This window comes from Gastrolobium bilobum, unplaced genomic scaffold, assembly GCF_033153095.1.
Source record: "Gastrolobium bilobum isolate Gb01-03AN ecotype WA unplaced genomic scaffold, APGP_CSIRO_Gbil_v1 utg7782, whole genome shotgun sequence".
Lineage (NCBI taxonomy): Eukaryota > Viridiplantae > Streptophyta > Magnoliopsida > Fabales > Fabaceae > Gastrolobium > Gastrolobium bilobum.
In genome coordinates, this window is record NW_026899380.1 from 631,919 (window position 1) to 646,598 (window position 14,680).

The 14,680-nt window shown below is 33.4% G+C and overlaps 2 protein-coding genes across 7 annotated transcripts; one reads left to right on the forward strand and one right to left on the reverse strand.

Moving 5' to 3' along the window:
• Nucleotides 1-501: 501 nt before the first annotated feature.
• LOC133290044 (uncharacterized) lies at nucleotides 502-6,542 on the forward strand. Of its 6 annotated transcripts, none has more exons than XR_009748573.1 (9): nucleotides 502-612; nucleotides 805-950; nucleotides 1,262-1,741; nucleotides 1,888-2,059; nucleotides 2,613-2,910; nucleotides 3,908-3,980; nucleotides 4,620-4,718; nucleotides 5,870-5,949; nucleotides 6,108-6,161. XR_009748573.1 is itself a non-coding variant. In XM_061488094.1 (9 exons), exons 1-9 carry the CDS (start codon nucleotides 549-551, stop codon nucleotides 6,318-6,320), a joined length of 1,617 nt encoding a protein of 538 aa, XP_061344078.1. In that variant the 5' UTR covers nucleotides 502-548; the 3' UTR covers nucleotides 6,321-6,542. The 6 variants fall into 6 exon arrangements, 5 of the variants coding, with proteins under 5 accessions (XP_061344078.1, XP_061344082.1, XP_061344081.1 ...); XM_061488094.1 differs by having other exon boundaries at nucleotides 4,628-4,718; nucleotides 6,108-6,542; XM_061488095.1 differs by having other exon boundaries at nucleotides 562-612; nucleotides 904-950; nucleotides 4,628-4,718; nucleotides 6,108-6,542.
• A 233-nt stretch (nucleotides 6,543-6,775) lies between these two features.
• On the reverse strand, nucleotides 6,776-12,962 carry LOC133290102 (uncharacterized). The gene is made up of 12 exons (XM_061488165.1): nucleotides 12,866-12,962; nucleotides 12,620-12,739; nucleotides 12,470-12,552; nucleotides 11,937-12,012; nucleotides 11,744-11,811; nucleotides 11,050-11,134; nucleotides 9,308-9,429; nucleotides 9,134-9,217; nucleotides 8,716-8,862; nucleotides 7,625-7,733; nucleotides 7,415-7,534; nucleotides 6,776-7,076 (listed from the first exon to the last, which is right to left on the reverse strand). The coding sequence occupies exons 2-12, from the start codon at nucleotides 12,711-12,713 to the stop codon at nucleotides 7,003-7,005; spliced, it is 1,062 nt and encodes a 353-aa protein (XP_061344149.1). The 5' UTR covers nucleotides 12,714-12,739; nucleotides 12,866-12,962; the 3' UTR covers nucleotides 6,776-7,002.
• Between the last annotated feature and the right edge of the window lie 1,718 nt (nucleotides 12,963-14,680).

Below are 14,680 nucleotides of genomic sequence, written 5' to 3' on the forward strand. Positions count from 1 at the left end.
CATACATGGCCCACGTCTCGACCCCAAGACTCAACTCACTTTAAGTGAATGGTTAACTAATAATAGAATTAAAAATAGAAAAATAGTTGTCTTATGTCATATAAGACTACTATCTTATGTTGCACACTTATGAAATTGTGTGTCGATTTTTTATTTTTATAATTCAGTTGAAGGGAATTGTATATAATTCAGCTTCAAAAATATTTTTTTATCTTCTAAAACTAAGAGTAAAAATATGAAAATCTCTTTATGCATTTTTTTTTTCTTCAAAAAGAATATATTTTTTATATTATATGAGACATAAAAAAAAAAAATGAGACTTATTAAAAAAAGAGAGAGAAAAAAATAAATAAATTCCAACTTTTTTTTTATGAGTGCATAAAATAATTTTTTGTCAGTCAACATGAAAATTTGCAATTTATGAATTGAAACAGTAAAAAGAAAAAAAAGTAAAGAATTGAAAGAGCAATGTGAGGACACAAAGGAAAGGGGAGTGACTGTGTGAGTGAAGTGAAGAAGGAAGGAAAAAAAAAAACGTAGAATGTAGAATGGAGAATCGTGAGAGAAGTGGAAGGATCGTAGAGTTCGCATGTCACAATTTGCAGTTGGCGGGTAATAATCATCACATAACAATTTCTAAAAAACCTGAAAGAATGCTGCAAAATATTTCGATTTTCATTTATTAATTAATTATCTGAATCCTATTAATTAATTATCTGAATCAAAGGAACCCTAGCTTGCCGCAAACATTATCATCATTAACATACGCTTTTTCTTTGCCTTTTATTATTATAATCATATCAGAATATAATATATTATGGTGTGTGGGCATTGGATGCTGTAACTGTAACTACAGTTTTGCCAAAGTGTTTCCTTGGTCTGATAATTTGATGGAAAAGATAGGTGCTGAGCTTCAAAGTGATGCTGATTTTGTGTCAGATCCTGCTCAGGTGACTTTCAATTCTTTCTTCAAAAGTGAAAACCCTAATCGAATGATTTCGATCTGTTTTATGTATAATCATAATGTGACTTCTAAATTACATTACGTTTCTTATAAATTTTATGTTTTAAACTTTAAACTGGCATTACTCCTTATTTTCACTTGAGATCTTCTTTTTTTTGGGTGTGGCAGTGGACAGCAATTGATTAGATTGTTAATGTTTTAGTGTTTAGTGTTAATTGGATAGGCTAAAGTATTTAATTATCACGCCATTCGAAAATAAACATCATAAAAAGAGTAATTATTTTGATGGTTTTGTAGACATGTTCTGGAAATGAAAAAGGTGAGAATGCCTCCTTGATTATGATTCCCCAATCCAGAAAACCTACCCTCTCCTCGCTGCAAATACCAGCATGGTCACTGGATATTGCATTATCTTCTTTTGCAAAGACGGATGGTCCTTCAGTTTCAATGTCAAGTCCTGGTTCCATTAGAGGACTTCCCCCAAGGCCAAATTCAGCTAAAGTCAGATCTTCCATGAGAAGTTTACTTCCCCAGAGAAGCTTCAGGACAAAAACTTGTTCCCCTGATACTGAAAGGACAGTTCTTGTAGTTCCTGATACTCCCCCATCAGATGCTCCTTTGGATAAACCTTCCACTTCGAGGTCGTTGTTGCTTAATAATAAGGTCTTCTTCTCCCCATCAGCAAAAGCTGCACATTCATTACCAGTTACTCCAATTGCAACTTCAGGTGCAGAGAATGTACACGGAAGACATCCACTGTGTGATTCTGGTTTAAGGGTATGTTTCCATTGTTCATTCTTGTTTCAAGATCAAAACTACTTTAATAATGTTCACACTAAAAGTTCTTTTTAACATTTTGTAAATAAAAATGATGTATGATACTTAAAATATGCTGCATTGATTAATATTTTCTTTTTGTATAGACAATGGAAGTTCAGCAGCATATGACTCGATCATTTTCAGTTCCAGTTAATGGCAAAGCCACTAAGTTAAAGCGTACAGATTCTAGGGGACTGATTCGTGTAATTTCAGCAAAACCACATCTTGAAACTGTTGGTGGAGCCTCAACTGATGATGCTTCGGTTCCAGAGATTGGTAATTCTTCAAAATATATGGGACGTACATAATTTTCTTCTAGGTGTGCCTTTTATATTTCTTGATCAAGAATGTGCGTAATTTGAAGCATTAAGTTGTTTTGATAGGCAACAACTATTTGATATTGATCACTGAACCATAAATAAAATGAAAAATCAACAATAATATAGAGGACAGAAAATATAGAGGTTTCCAGGAGATATAATCTAAAGAAAACCCCTTAATTCCATTGCAACGGACTCTCCAATTTTTTTTTTTTAAAAAAAGAAAAGACATGATGATAGTGAAAGAAATAAGTTTATATAGATGTTAACTTGTAATTTTGATTTTAGGGTTTTTAATTACAAATTCTGTTTTTCCATGTGAGTTAGGATTACTTGGTATTTAAGTATAAACATGTTTATTAGGGAGTAGAAGTTCTCATCTGCATGCATAATTCATATTTTTAGTTACTATGCTATTCACGTTGTCTTTGGTTATCTTGTTGACCGTATGCTTAAATCCCTCCTCCTCCTTTGTTCATATTTGTTTAACTCTGTTCATCCCTTTCCAGCCATTGAAGATGATACTGAGGATATTCCAGAGGAAGAAGCAGTTTGTAGGATTTGTTTGGTGGAGCTTGGGGAAGGAGGGATTACTCTTAAGATGGAATGCAGTTGTAAAGGTGATCTTGCACTTGCTCACCAAGACTGTGCTGTAAAGTGGTTTAGTATTAAAGGAAACAGAACCTGTGATGTCTGCAAGCAGGAAGTCCAAAACCTCCCAGTAACACTGTTGAAAATTTATAATCCTCAAACTGCTGCTAGGCAGCCATCAAATGTGCCACAACAGAGAGAAATAGCTTATTACAGGCAAGATCAATTGCTTCAATGCACTAGTCATTTTTGCATTCAATTCTCTCTCAAACTGACATAGGAGAGACCTAAAAAGTTGCTGTAATGTTTATTTGATAAGCCTTTTGATCCAGACTTCGAGATCTTTGAGAAGGTATAAGGTTAAAGGCCAGTGTATCTCTTTATTTTGGTTTATCTCTGATATTAGGGCTGATTTTAATATTGCATTGATCTTAGTAGATCATAATTGTTTAGGGTTGTTAGGTTTAATAAACTGCAGCTTCAGTTTATATGCTCATATGGGTAGGTGGCAGTAAGATGTGCTCTTGGTGTTGTTCAGGTATCCTTTGTTTTTTTATTTTAATAAAAAAATAAAGAATGGAAGGAAAGAATGATTACAAAGAATAGATGATTAGAGTTCCTCCTTTAACTTGACAAAAGAAAAAATAAATAAATATAAAACATTACTAAAACAGAGCTCCAATGAGACTAAAATGATGGTATGCTGAGACTAAAAAGATATAAAACATTACTAAAACAGTTCATGTCCAATCCCTTTTTATATCCATAAAAGAAACTCCCTTAAAGTATGCAGAGCTCCAAAGAGACGCCATCAAAACAATCATATACTACATCAAGTCCATGGATATTTCCCCTGAAATATTCCAAACATTCTTCTCCATTCAAAGACACCAAATGACAGTGTAGAAGCAACTGCCATAAAACTTTACCCTCCTTGCTCCTGCCAAAACGTTTGAAGTTAATCATGAGAAACTGCTCCAGAATAAGAGGGAAAATCCAATACCCACCGAACAAACTGAAAAGCCTACTTACCGCATATGTTATTGGCTGCTGAGCTGTGTAAGAATTGATAAGCAGTTGATCCTGAATTTGAACAACATATACATATATCAAGAGATAACATCTTGTTATGTCTACAAAAACCTGTGACAAATCATCAGCGAGTCACTAGTTTTTTAATTGTAATGTATTGTAGTTATTTCATGCATGACAGGATCTGGCAGGATGTACCAGTGCTTATCTTGGTCAGCATGCTTGCTTACTTTTGCTTTCTAGAGCAACTACTGGTATGCTTTTCTTTGTACATGTGCTGAAGTTTATGTTAACTGACTAAGTGCTTCATCAAGTTATTGGTTTGGGCCTATTGCATCCAATGGTCACATTGCCATCTGCACCAGAAACTTGGTTCTGAAAGATGATTTGACCAACTTATAGTTGTCATTAGGCGATTCAGAAAATGTAACCTCATCTATTGGGAGTATAGCAATTTTCCCAGTTTACACGTAGGGAATTTTTCTTCATTTTGGAGTATAAAGAACAGGAAACTCATAGTTAATTAATACTGAAGGAGTGGCGAAAATTGCCTTGAAATTTAGGTGGTTTGTTTTGTGGGACTAAATTTTAGAGAAGTGACTTTCTTTGTATTTTATTATTTACGATGTTACTATTTTGTTCAAGTCACTCAGTAAATAATCATTTCATGGAATAATTTTTGTACCTGATTGTATTCCGGTGACAAAAAGGAGATACTGTTTCTTTGCCTATTTAGTACTTACTAGGATATATTTAGTGATACTGTTTATATGGAGAGCTCTTGGTTAATGCTGTATATGCTTACTTTTTTCTTTTCTGGCTTTTATTTTCCGTTGTCATCTTTTTAACTGTTTTGTATGAAATGACAGTATGTCTGACTCAATGATTTCTAGTTTACCAGGTTTCAGATTTGGGTCCTCGTGCTATTGCCATTGCATTACCTTTCTCCTGCGTTTTAGGTTTCCTTTCCTCTATGATTGCGTCAACCATGGGTAAACTTGTTTCCTTTTGTCTGCCTTCTCATATCAAAGAAGTCATTTTGTATCTGTCTTAGTTCCCTTTATTTGCACTTTTGATTTCATTTTTGTGCTGGTTGTAATTTTTACTATGAAACACAAAAATGAACAGCATACATGTATAATTTTCTAAAAATATAAAAGTAGGTTAATATTACTTGCAAGATATGGTTAAAGATTAGGATAACGATATTGAGAATTGACAATTATTGGACTCATAATGTATTGTAATAGGATAATACTTAGATCATAAACGTCTAAATCCTAATTATTTTATCCTCCATTGACCTGGAATTCTTTTGTAGTATGTCCTTCTTCCTCAGTAGACCTGTAAATCTCATACACTATGTAACCTTTCCTGACAACCAAAAGAACTGAGACAAGTGACAAGGTCTGTCCACCTCATTTCTCTACTTAAAATATCCCTCGTTCGTCATGACCTTAATTACTGAGGAGTATTGAGTCGAAGTCTCTGACTCTCAAGGAAGAATAAGCATTTTCAAGCATATTTTAATCATTTGAAATAGAATGCGGTGAAGAAAGGAAATAGAAGAAGTTTTATGATAAGATGTTATAGAACATCCTGGATGTTGTCCTACAGTGGGTGGCTGGCTGCAGTTCAAAGTTGTCATTAGTTAATGCACGTTGTTTTACCCTGTACTGGACATTGGTATGTGTAAGTAAAATGTAAATCTTGGACTCAGAACCAGATTTGTTTGGGTATAGGCAAATGGGGATACAGTTAAGTCTGGTGAGTTTATAGGAAAAAATATAAAAAAATTCTAACATCAACATCTGATTTGGTGCGTTACATTAGGGTTTTATTTTATTTTATTTTATTTTTTTTTGGATTAAAGAAGAAAGGACTACATTAGGGTTTTATAAAATGGGTAAATGATAAAAGAAAGCAAATGTTGACATTGTTCAAGTGTTTCTGATGTGAGACTTGATTAGAAGAAGGCCCATATTCTGTAATTTTCCCGTTCATTGAAGTTGCTCTAATCCGACACTAAGTAGACTACATGATACTGAATTATTAATGTCTCATTAACATCAGCACTTGTTAGCTGATACTGATTAATATTGTTTAATAAATGTGAAAGTCTCATAATGTGTTTTGGTGGCAGTGAGCAGGAGCTACGTGTGGGCTTATGCTTGCTTCCAGTTTGCAATTCTGATCATGTTTGCTCATGTATTTTATACTATTGTAAGATGATGTAGTTTCTGTCCTAACTTGATTTTGTGCCTGTCATGTTACTTCCCCTCAGTCCAATGATAGATATTTGGGACTGGGTGAGACGAAAGTATATATATATATATATATATATTTTTAACACACGCAACACTTCTCTTTTTCTTTTGTAGCTTGATTTCAATGCAATTCTCTCCATTCTCCTTTCCTCATTCACTGGATTTGGGATTGCAATCAGTATGAATTCTCTCATCATGGAATATATTAGATGGAGAGCAAGTAGGCAGATTCGATCTTCAAATGAGAATGTTAACAGGACAGAGCAGCAGCGCCGTGACCATGTACAACAACAGGAGCAGGAAGATCAAGGACAGCATCATCAATGACAGTTACTCCTCCCACAACAGTTTAAACAACTAATTCAGAATTTTGTTCTCTTCATTTATTTTACCTAATTTTCCATGCTACAAATACAAGGATTTACACTCACTGGTGTGAACCAAGGTATTTGAATGCACCGTTAAATACAGTTAAACGTTACTTTCATATTCTCTTTCCTTTTCCTGACAAACTATACTGTAAACTTAATTCTACCCTATCAGTGAAAGTACCCTTTAGTACCAGCCATTTGTGAGAACGATAATAGTGATTGGTGATATGAAGTGGAAAAATTAATTTCATATGGCCAGGAAATGTTACTCGCGCTTCCCAAATGATAAGGAAAAAAAAAATGTTACAGTTTAAGGTCTCTTATTGTGCATGAATTTCGGGTAATCAGTTGCTGTTAAAATTTATTAAATTGGCAGAAAAAATGGGGTAAAACTATGAGAAACTGACGATCTATCTGATCATAATATTCAAAATTTGAGTTCTACAAAGGGGATTCCACGAAAATACTCTGCAATGTAGTCAAACCAAGCCCCAAAACACCCATTCCGAAAGAAGAAAAACTATAAACAGTTAGGCATTAATGTACCGTTATACAAGGGATTATAGGAACACAAATCTGTGAAAGAATTGAAAAAGGAATCCTTAATTTCAACCATTACACCATCGTGGCTTTGATATCTACCGCAATCCACTTCTAGACTTAGGTTTAGTTAAAGCTTCCAGAAGTCTGTACATCCAACGGTCTAGCATCCCTGTTGATGTAAATGAGTTTTACAACATGAATGTGAACAAGAGGGAAAAAGAAACTGCAGCAGGAAGAACATTAATTCATAAGGGCTACGGAAAACCAACTTTATGGAATTTTATGTCCTAATAGCTTGAATTCTCGCTGAAAATGCCAAACCATGTGATTTAATTATCTAAATTATGCGCTGATATAAAGTATTTTGATGTTTCAAATTAACAATTTCATACAAAGAAAATAACCATCTCTCAACATTCACTATTTTGTTTTTCTAGAGCACCTCAGAAGACAATTCACTATCGACATGGCAAAATGGTACATAATTAGTGTAGTTGTGACAAAAACCTGTTAGAGCAAAGGTTCCACCCAGCACTGCACAAAGCCGAGTAATGAAATGAAGAAAACTACGTCGTTCTTCTTTGATTGTGACAGTAATAGGTGACAGATCATACAAAAAGTAGACAGCTGCAGACATCAAACAAATCGGAAATGATAATCATAACATATGGACTAAAAGAACAAAGCCAACTTCAACCATAAAAGTATAAAACCAACCTGGCCAGTTCCGATCAAACTCAATCATGGGCGAAAAATACTCTGAAACTGAGAACTGATTCGTTGGTAAAACTTCTTTTGAGATGTATCTATATTCGGTTGGAACAACCTGCATCACAATTGGAGAATTGTGGAGGTTTAGGATATAAATTAAATAAAATAACAAAGACAATCACTAAATTGATCAAGGGTCATGGACAGTACCCACAATACTAACTTCAGGCGCTAATGGGCTTTTGGAATATTCAAGCAAGGTAAATTAGGTATTCAAAAGAAAGATTTTAATCGTGGCTGGTGAAGAAAAGAAAAATGAAAGAGGCTTTAAACTGAAGAGGTGTAAGCTAGACTTCGCTGCTACTGTCCATAGGCATCATAAGTAGGGTTTGATTGCATTACATAATAAAGATAAAACCATTTTGATGAATCAAATCATGACTGGCCATTACTTTCTGCATCAAACCATGTTCCTACGATAAACATCATGAGAACTGGGGCAATTTTAAAGCTTTAAAGCAGGAGGAATGGCTTCATAACATTGACCTTTGGTAATATATGGGGAAAAATTAGTAAAGGTTAGACGTGACAATTTTCTATTCCCACAAGGCAATAATAACTAAACAACAGAATAACTGAATAACCACGATTTGAAATCTTAATTATGAATTCTCGCTTCACAGAGCTACTTTACATTCGACTGACTCTACTGTACTATATTCAATAGAGAGATTATAAAAGTTCTGACAACAGAATAAAGATAGAATAGTTTTCTTCTTATGACAGTTTGTTGGCCAGACTTGTAATATGTACATATGAAGAATTGAATTGAAACAAAACGAGATGTACTCCAAATCCTGATTTTTGTTTGCAGGCAAAAGACCATAGCTTCTTAAAACAAATGGGACACCAGAAACATATTTAACAGTGTTGCACAAGTGACTTGAGGAGAATCAATCTAAGGCATGGGAATAGATGAGAAAAAAGTACATTGGCATTCTGTAAACAATCAGAGAGGAGCCTGGAGGAAACATGGCAAATGTACTTTAGCTAGACCAGGTTCAAAGATTATTCAAGAGAGAGGCCAATAATCAAACCTTAATATAATATTTAAACGATCCACTTGTATCATGCAAAATCCTTGGTGTATCATCAAGTGGGTTGTGAAGCCCTGGATATTTGGGACCGAATGACAAATCATGGATAATGTGACTGACATTCACATTCTTTGCTCCTCCAAAAATCTACCGAAAACCATCAAAGACTGAATTAGGTTAACAATCCAATAGTTCAAATGAGAATCTATTAAGCAAATTTTACACAGTAATATCCCATAGAAGCCACTAAAAGTTGCATCATATTGCGTTGATTGTTCTAGTTGAAGTTAGGAGCTCCTTTAATTCTATTAAAGATACCCTCAACCATATATTTTACCAGAAACTACAATATGTATACTTTAAAAAACAACATTAGGTGAGGTGAGATGAGATTAATGATGAAAGACAGAGATCTTACCATTTGAGCAACATATATATTTAGTCCATGAACTGAAATATGGAAATTTCCAGCAACCCTTTGAACATATAAAACGCCATAAACCTATAAGAGAATAAAATCAAATATTAAGAGTTATCTAGGTTTGACAAACAGATCGCAAAGTAAATTTGCGATATATATTAGAATTTATACCCGGCATCCTTCCCCATTTGCTAATGCTTGCTTCACCTTCTTGATCATATTTTCAGAAGATTCATCAAAGGTTTGTAAATGAATCTTTTGTTCTGAATCCTCATGATGATCCTTATCATCGTCTGGTCACAGTTTTTATAAGGGTGTAAGTGACAAGAAAATAACTTTGGAAGAAATGAAGTGTAAGACAAAACATGACCTTAAAGTCGTGTGAAACGTTTACAACAATGTCTAGTTGATCTACAATAAGATTTTAGAAAAATACAATTTATTGAAATATTTTTTCTAGTAATAGAAATTTTATTAGAAAGAAAGGAGAGAGTACAAGTAAAAGAATGATAAGATATCCTCCAAAACAACATAGAACAAAAAAAAAAAAAAAGATGCAACAAAGCTGCTTAATCTCTAGAAATGTTTGAAATGGCCACTCACTTGAAACAACCAATAGCAGAACCCCAAGGAGAGAATATATACACAATCCTGTCCCATAAAAGGTTGAGAGGCAGACAGACAACAATAAAATAGGCAAGCATTCTGATCTAACCAGTTGCACCAAAGGATTGCATAAACTGCACATTGCCACAACTTTTTCCACCTTTTTGGCAATGCCTTTATACTTAACCAACAGAAATTGATCTTACATAGGACACGCCCAATGCTCCTCAAAAACCCAAAACAAGTTGTTCCATAAGACAGTAGGCGCCTGCAGTGCAAGAAGTGGCCAATTGTTTCTGAACTAGAGCAACACATAACACTCATATCAGGAGAAAGAGCAGTGTGAGGCATTCGGATATGCAGCAAGTCATTCATATAAAGAATCAATTTCCACACAAAGCACTTGATTTCGGGGAAGCTTTGAAATTCCAAATCAGTTCATCCAGAAGGAATGGATGTTGATTAGGATCTAGGAGAATGGGTTATAAACTGGAAAAATGATTTACAAGAAGACACTCCGTAAGAGTCTCAAGTCCAAACCGTACAATTCAAGTTGGTAGAGAATTGAATAGAATCAAGTAAAACCAGTATGGTGTCTGGTTCACTAGCCTCACTGTCATTCAAGTCTCTATGAAAGTGAAAATCCCACAATAAATGAGATCCTTGAGAAGAGAGAAAGCCTTCAGTGAGCAAAGGTGGAGAGATGATAAAGGAAAGTAAAGGCCTCCAACAAGGGGACATTTCCTACCCAAACATGCTTGCAGAACCTAATGTGATAACCATCACCCAAACATCTAAACCTAAAGAAAGCATAGTTCTGAGGAAAGTATACCCTTCAGTCTTCAGAGATAAACTTATAAGCACTAGCATGAGTAGCAATAGTCATTGGACTGGTGTCCCCACCAAAAAAATTTGAGTCGGTAACGTTCTTGGATTTTCTCCATCCCCAACCAAAAAATTAGTCATTGCCAAAAAATCATAAAAAAACTGAAGTGCAACTGCATATTTAACTGATAACTGTTCCAGCCCATGGAAACTGAAGCCTATTATTTCCTTTCTATTATCCGAAAAACTGAACGATTCGGTCTATCACTAGACCCTGAGGAAAGAGGACAGGTTGGCATAGAAGTTTAGTAAAACAGTGATATTCAGTTAATTCTCATTGTAAATTCAACATTATCAGCATCTTAATCAATTCTCCCTTAAAACCTAACAAGCAATAAACTGAATTGAACCCAATCACATGCAATTTTTCCAATATTTAATTGGAGTTTTGAAATTGTATGCATAATGGAACAAGATATTACCATGCTTATGAGCAGCATGCTCCTTTTCAACAAGGTCAGATATGTATTCAGAGCCAACTATATAGCCATGACTGTTCAGACGAAGCTGCAGCACGTACAAATTCATTAGTGTAATGAATGATAATAAACAGATAAAGATTATTAGGTAAAAACAATGAGAAGTGGCAAGACAAATTTACTCAACAAAATTTCAAGGTTACTAAACAATGCCCAACTATGCACATTTAACACACATATATTCTTTTAAATAGGGAAAAAAAGAAGAAACTATTCAGAGATTGAGGCGCATGAAAGGAGGATAAAGAAACTTACCTAAACAACCACAAAACAGAAAAAAGGAGTATAAAACAAACAAATTAGCTCAACAGACCTCCCAGGTCCGTCTTTAAGTTTAGTTTAATTAAAGAAAACATAGGCTGAAACCCAAATTATAACTGCGCATTTGGTGCACTTGATGGTTCAATTCTTTCCTCCATTGCTGCACTCTCTCAGCATTCCCTCCTCTAGAGGGTTGAAATGGTGATTCCTAGCAATAGGGGATAAGTTATTTTTATTTTATTTTCTTCTTTATAATCATATATTTATAATCATGATGCCATTCCAAGTTTATCTCGTGTATCAGAAAAACGAGAAATAAGAAAACATACCAAAATAAGTAAAATACATGTTTTTTCTGGATTAACATTAAACTTACTTTCCATATGTTTGTATCAAGATCCACCTCATGCTTGCCTGACATATCAATGGCATCTACACTCAAAACTGCACAGAGACAAGTAACAAATGTTTGGAATCTTCATTATAACGGAGAAAAGAAATTCTAAATAAAGACAGAAACCAACAAGAAACTTGTAGTCACTTCAAACACATGAAAGGAAAGTGCTAACCATCGCAAGGTAAAGAAGGAAATGTCATATTTATGTGAATTGGAAGAGTCTCTCCACGTTTCAAGTCCACTGACATCTGATAAAGATGAGCATAAGCGAAAATTATTTGCATATCCTACATGAATCTGTAAAGTATAAAACTCTTATTATTGGCATAAACCATGAACAAACAAGAGGTTGTACAACCCAATCTAAACCTTTTCATTTATTCCACAATATCAAACTCAGAAAGGAAAGAAGTGTAGTTTAGTATACTGAAGGGAAACAGTTCAAGATTAAGTCAAGTTAGTTTAAGTTTTGTACCCTGCAGTTGATGTATCCCTCTCCCTCTCAGTATTTATTTATTTTAAATAGAATTTCTTCTGACTAGCATACACCTATCAGTGACTAAGCTAACATTGAACAAAACAAAGTATTCTTTGATTAAAAAATCAAAGATAATATCTTGCTTGGTGTTAATCCCATGAATGGGATAAAGAGGGGTATTCATAGTTGTTAAGTTGTAAATGGAGAAAATAAAAGAGAATGAAAACCTGATGGTATGTGTGAGTTGTAAGATAATAACCGAGCTCATGCAGAAACAATGTGGCCATTATGATTATACCGAATAGTGAAACTGCAAAAAAGAGAAGGATGAGGAATTACACCATACATCTCAACCTTCAAAATTAAGAGAGTATTACCAAGAGCCCCAGATTGAGTTTTGTGCATCAAATGATCTTCTGTGCGAGGAAACGCATCCAGGTTCTTAATGACTTGTCTCACTGGGACCCCCATTTTCACTCTATTTTAAATGCTTGTGCCTGTGAATAAAAAAAAAACAGCACAAATTGCTAAGAAAGATAGCAAATGAATCAATAATCATAGGCATGAAATTCAAATTTCAAGGAGAGAGAGAGAGAGAGACAAGAATGAATAATCAATCATACGCTCAATTTCAAAACAGAACAGAACTTCTGTCTCTCACGACTCCGCCACACCCACCATCAACGCCTCTCTGTTTTTCTCTTCTTTTCTTGGTCAACTCTCTGAACAGAAAATTCTAATTTTCTTTTTCTTTTTTATAATTAGCTGAGCCGTGCTCCAACTCGCGGACTGGCCCTCGCCCAAGCTAGGAGAAAATAATTTAGGAAAACTTCAAAAAAAAAAAATTATAACTTTTCTCATCATCATTTACTCCCTTCTCAAAATTTTAAATTATTTACTTTTCTGATTTAAATTTTTTTTTATCATTTACTTCCACAAGTGAGAAAGATAAGTGATAAAGAAACTTTAAGTGAAAAAAATAAGTGATCAAAAAAATCTGAATAAAAATGTAAATGTTTCAAAAAAATTGTGAGAGAATAAGTGATAATTAAAAAAATTCATAAAGAAATTTTTAAAGTTTTCCAATAATTTATAGTAGGGGAATGAGTTTGTGCTGTATCCCCTCCTGCAAATACAAAAAATGTCCCATCAGAATTTTTTTTTTTTTCTTTAAATTTGGTGGATCTCACCATTTTTTTCCCCCGAAGAAGAGCTATAATAAGTTTCTTATATAATAAGAGAAATTTATAACCCTTTATACTAATATGAAATTAACTGAACTCTTTCAAAAAAAATTTCCGATAAATCACACCATATGTATTGTATTTTTTATGAGAGATAATTTTATTCAGGGCAAATCCAAAATTAAGATTTTAAATCCCTTCTAAAATTAATATTAAAAATGATCTAACACATATTCTGATTCTCACTTGCTACCATCATTTGATAAACACTTTTATTTTCTAACACATAAAACTTTTCTTATGCTTCTAAACTTTCATCTTCATTGAATTACTCATGACATATTCGATGAGCAAGCCACTTGCTAATTGTGCATGTTGGAATTAATGAAAATGGAATTTAATGATAAAGGCGTAATTGAGCAGTAGTGGTTATCATCTTTAGTTTTCATCTTCATTTTTATTTTTTCATTTCATCTTCCGCCTTATTCTCACTTCACCCCATAAATAACACGGAAAGGACGCTAATGCTATCATTTATTATTTGCCGCTCTCTAAACTAACCATTTTACGGAAAATGCACATATTTTTAATTATTTTAGGTGGAAATTTAATTTTTTATTAGAAGAATGAAAACATCAAAAATGAAATTTTAAACCATCTAATTAATTAAAGTTTGGATAATAAATTATGAATTAACAATCCTAAAAAATTAAAATGTTAGATAAATATACATAAATAATTTTACATTCTTCTTTAGAAAAAGTGTTTGTCTTTTTATTACCAAAAAAAAAAAATGTTTGTCTTTTAAAATAACACAATTTGTGTCATTTTACTCTCACAAAAAGGTGAGACTCATACTTTTATAGTTTTTTGTCCACTCTCTCCCCTCCTTTATATAGCTCTTTCTCTCACACAACTTTACATTCTTTAAAATGATAGACATCTTTTCCTTCTTCTTTTTATATTAAGTTTGTCCTTAAAAACCTTGTACATAAAAAATTAAAATAATATTACTTTCTTTAAAAATTATTAAAATAATTTTTATTTAAAATAAATAATATAATATAAGTCGACTTTTAGACTTATAGGACCGATATGTACAAAAAAGACTATGACCTATTTTTTAAATAGATTTTTTAAAAGTCTAAGTTGTTTTATTTAACTATTTATAATAGGTCAAATCCAACTTAATATAGATTATATCATAAGCTCCTCTAAGGGAGCCCGACGCATTTTCAAAAAATGCTACGAGAA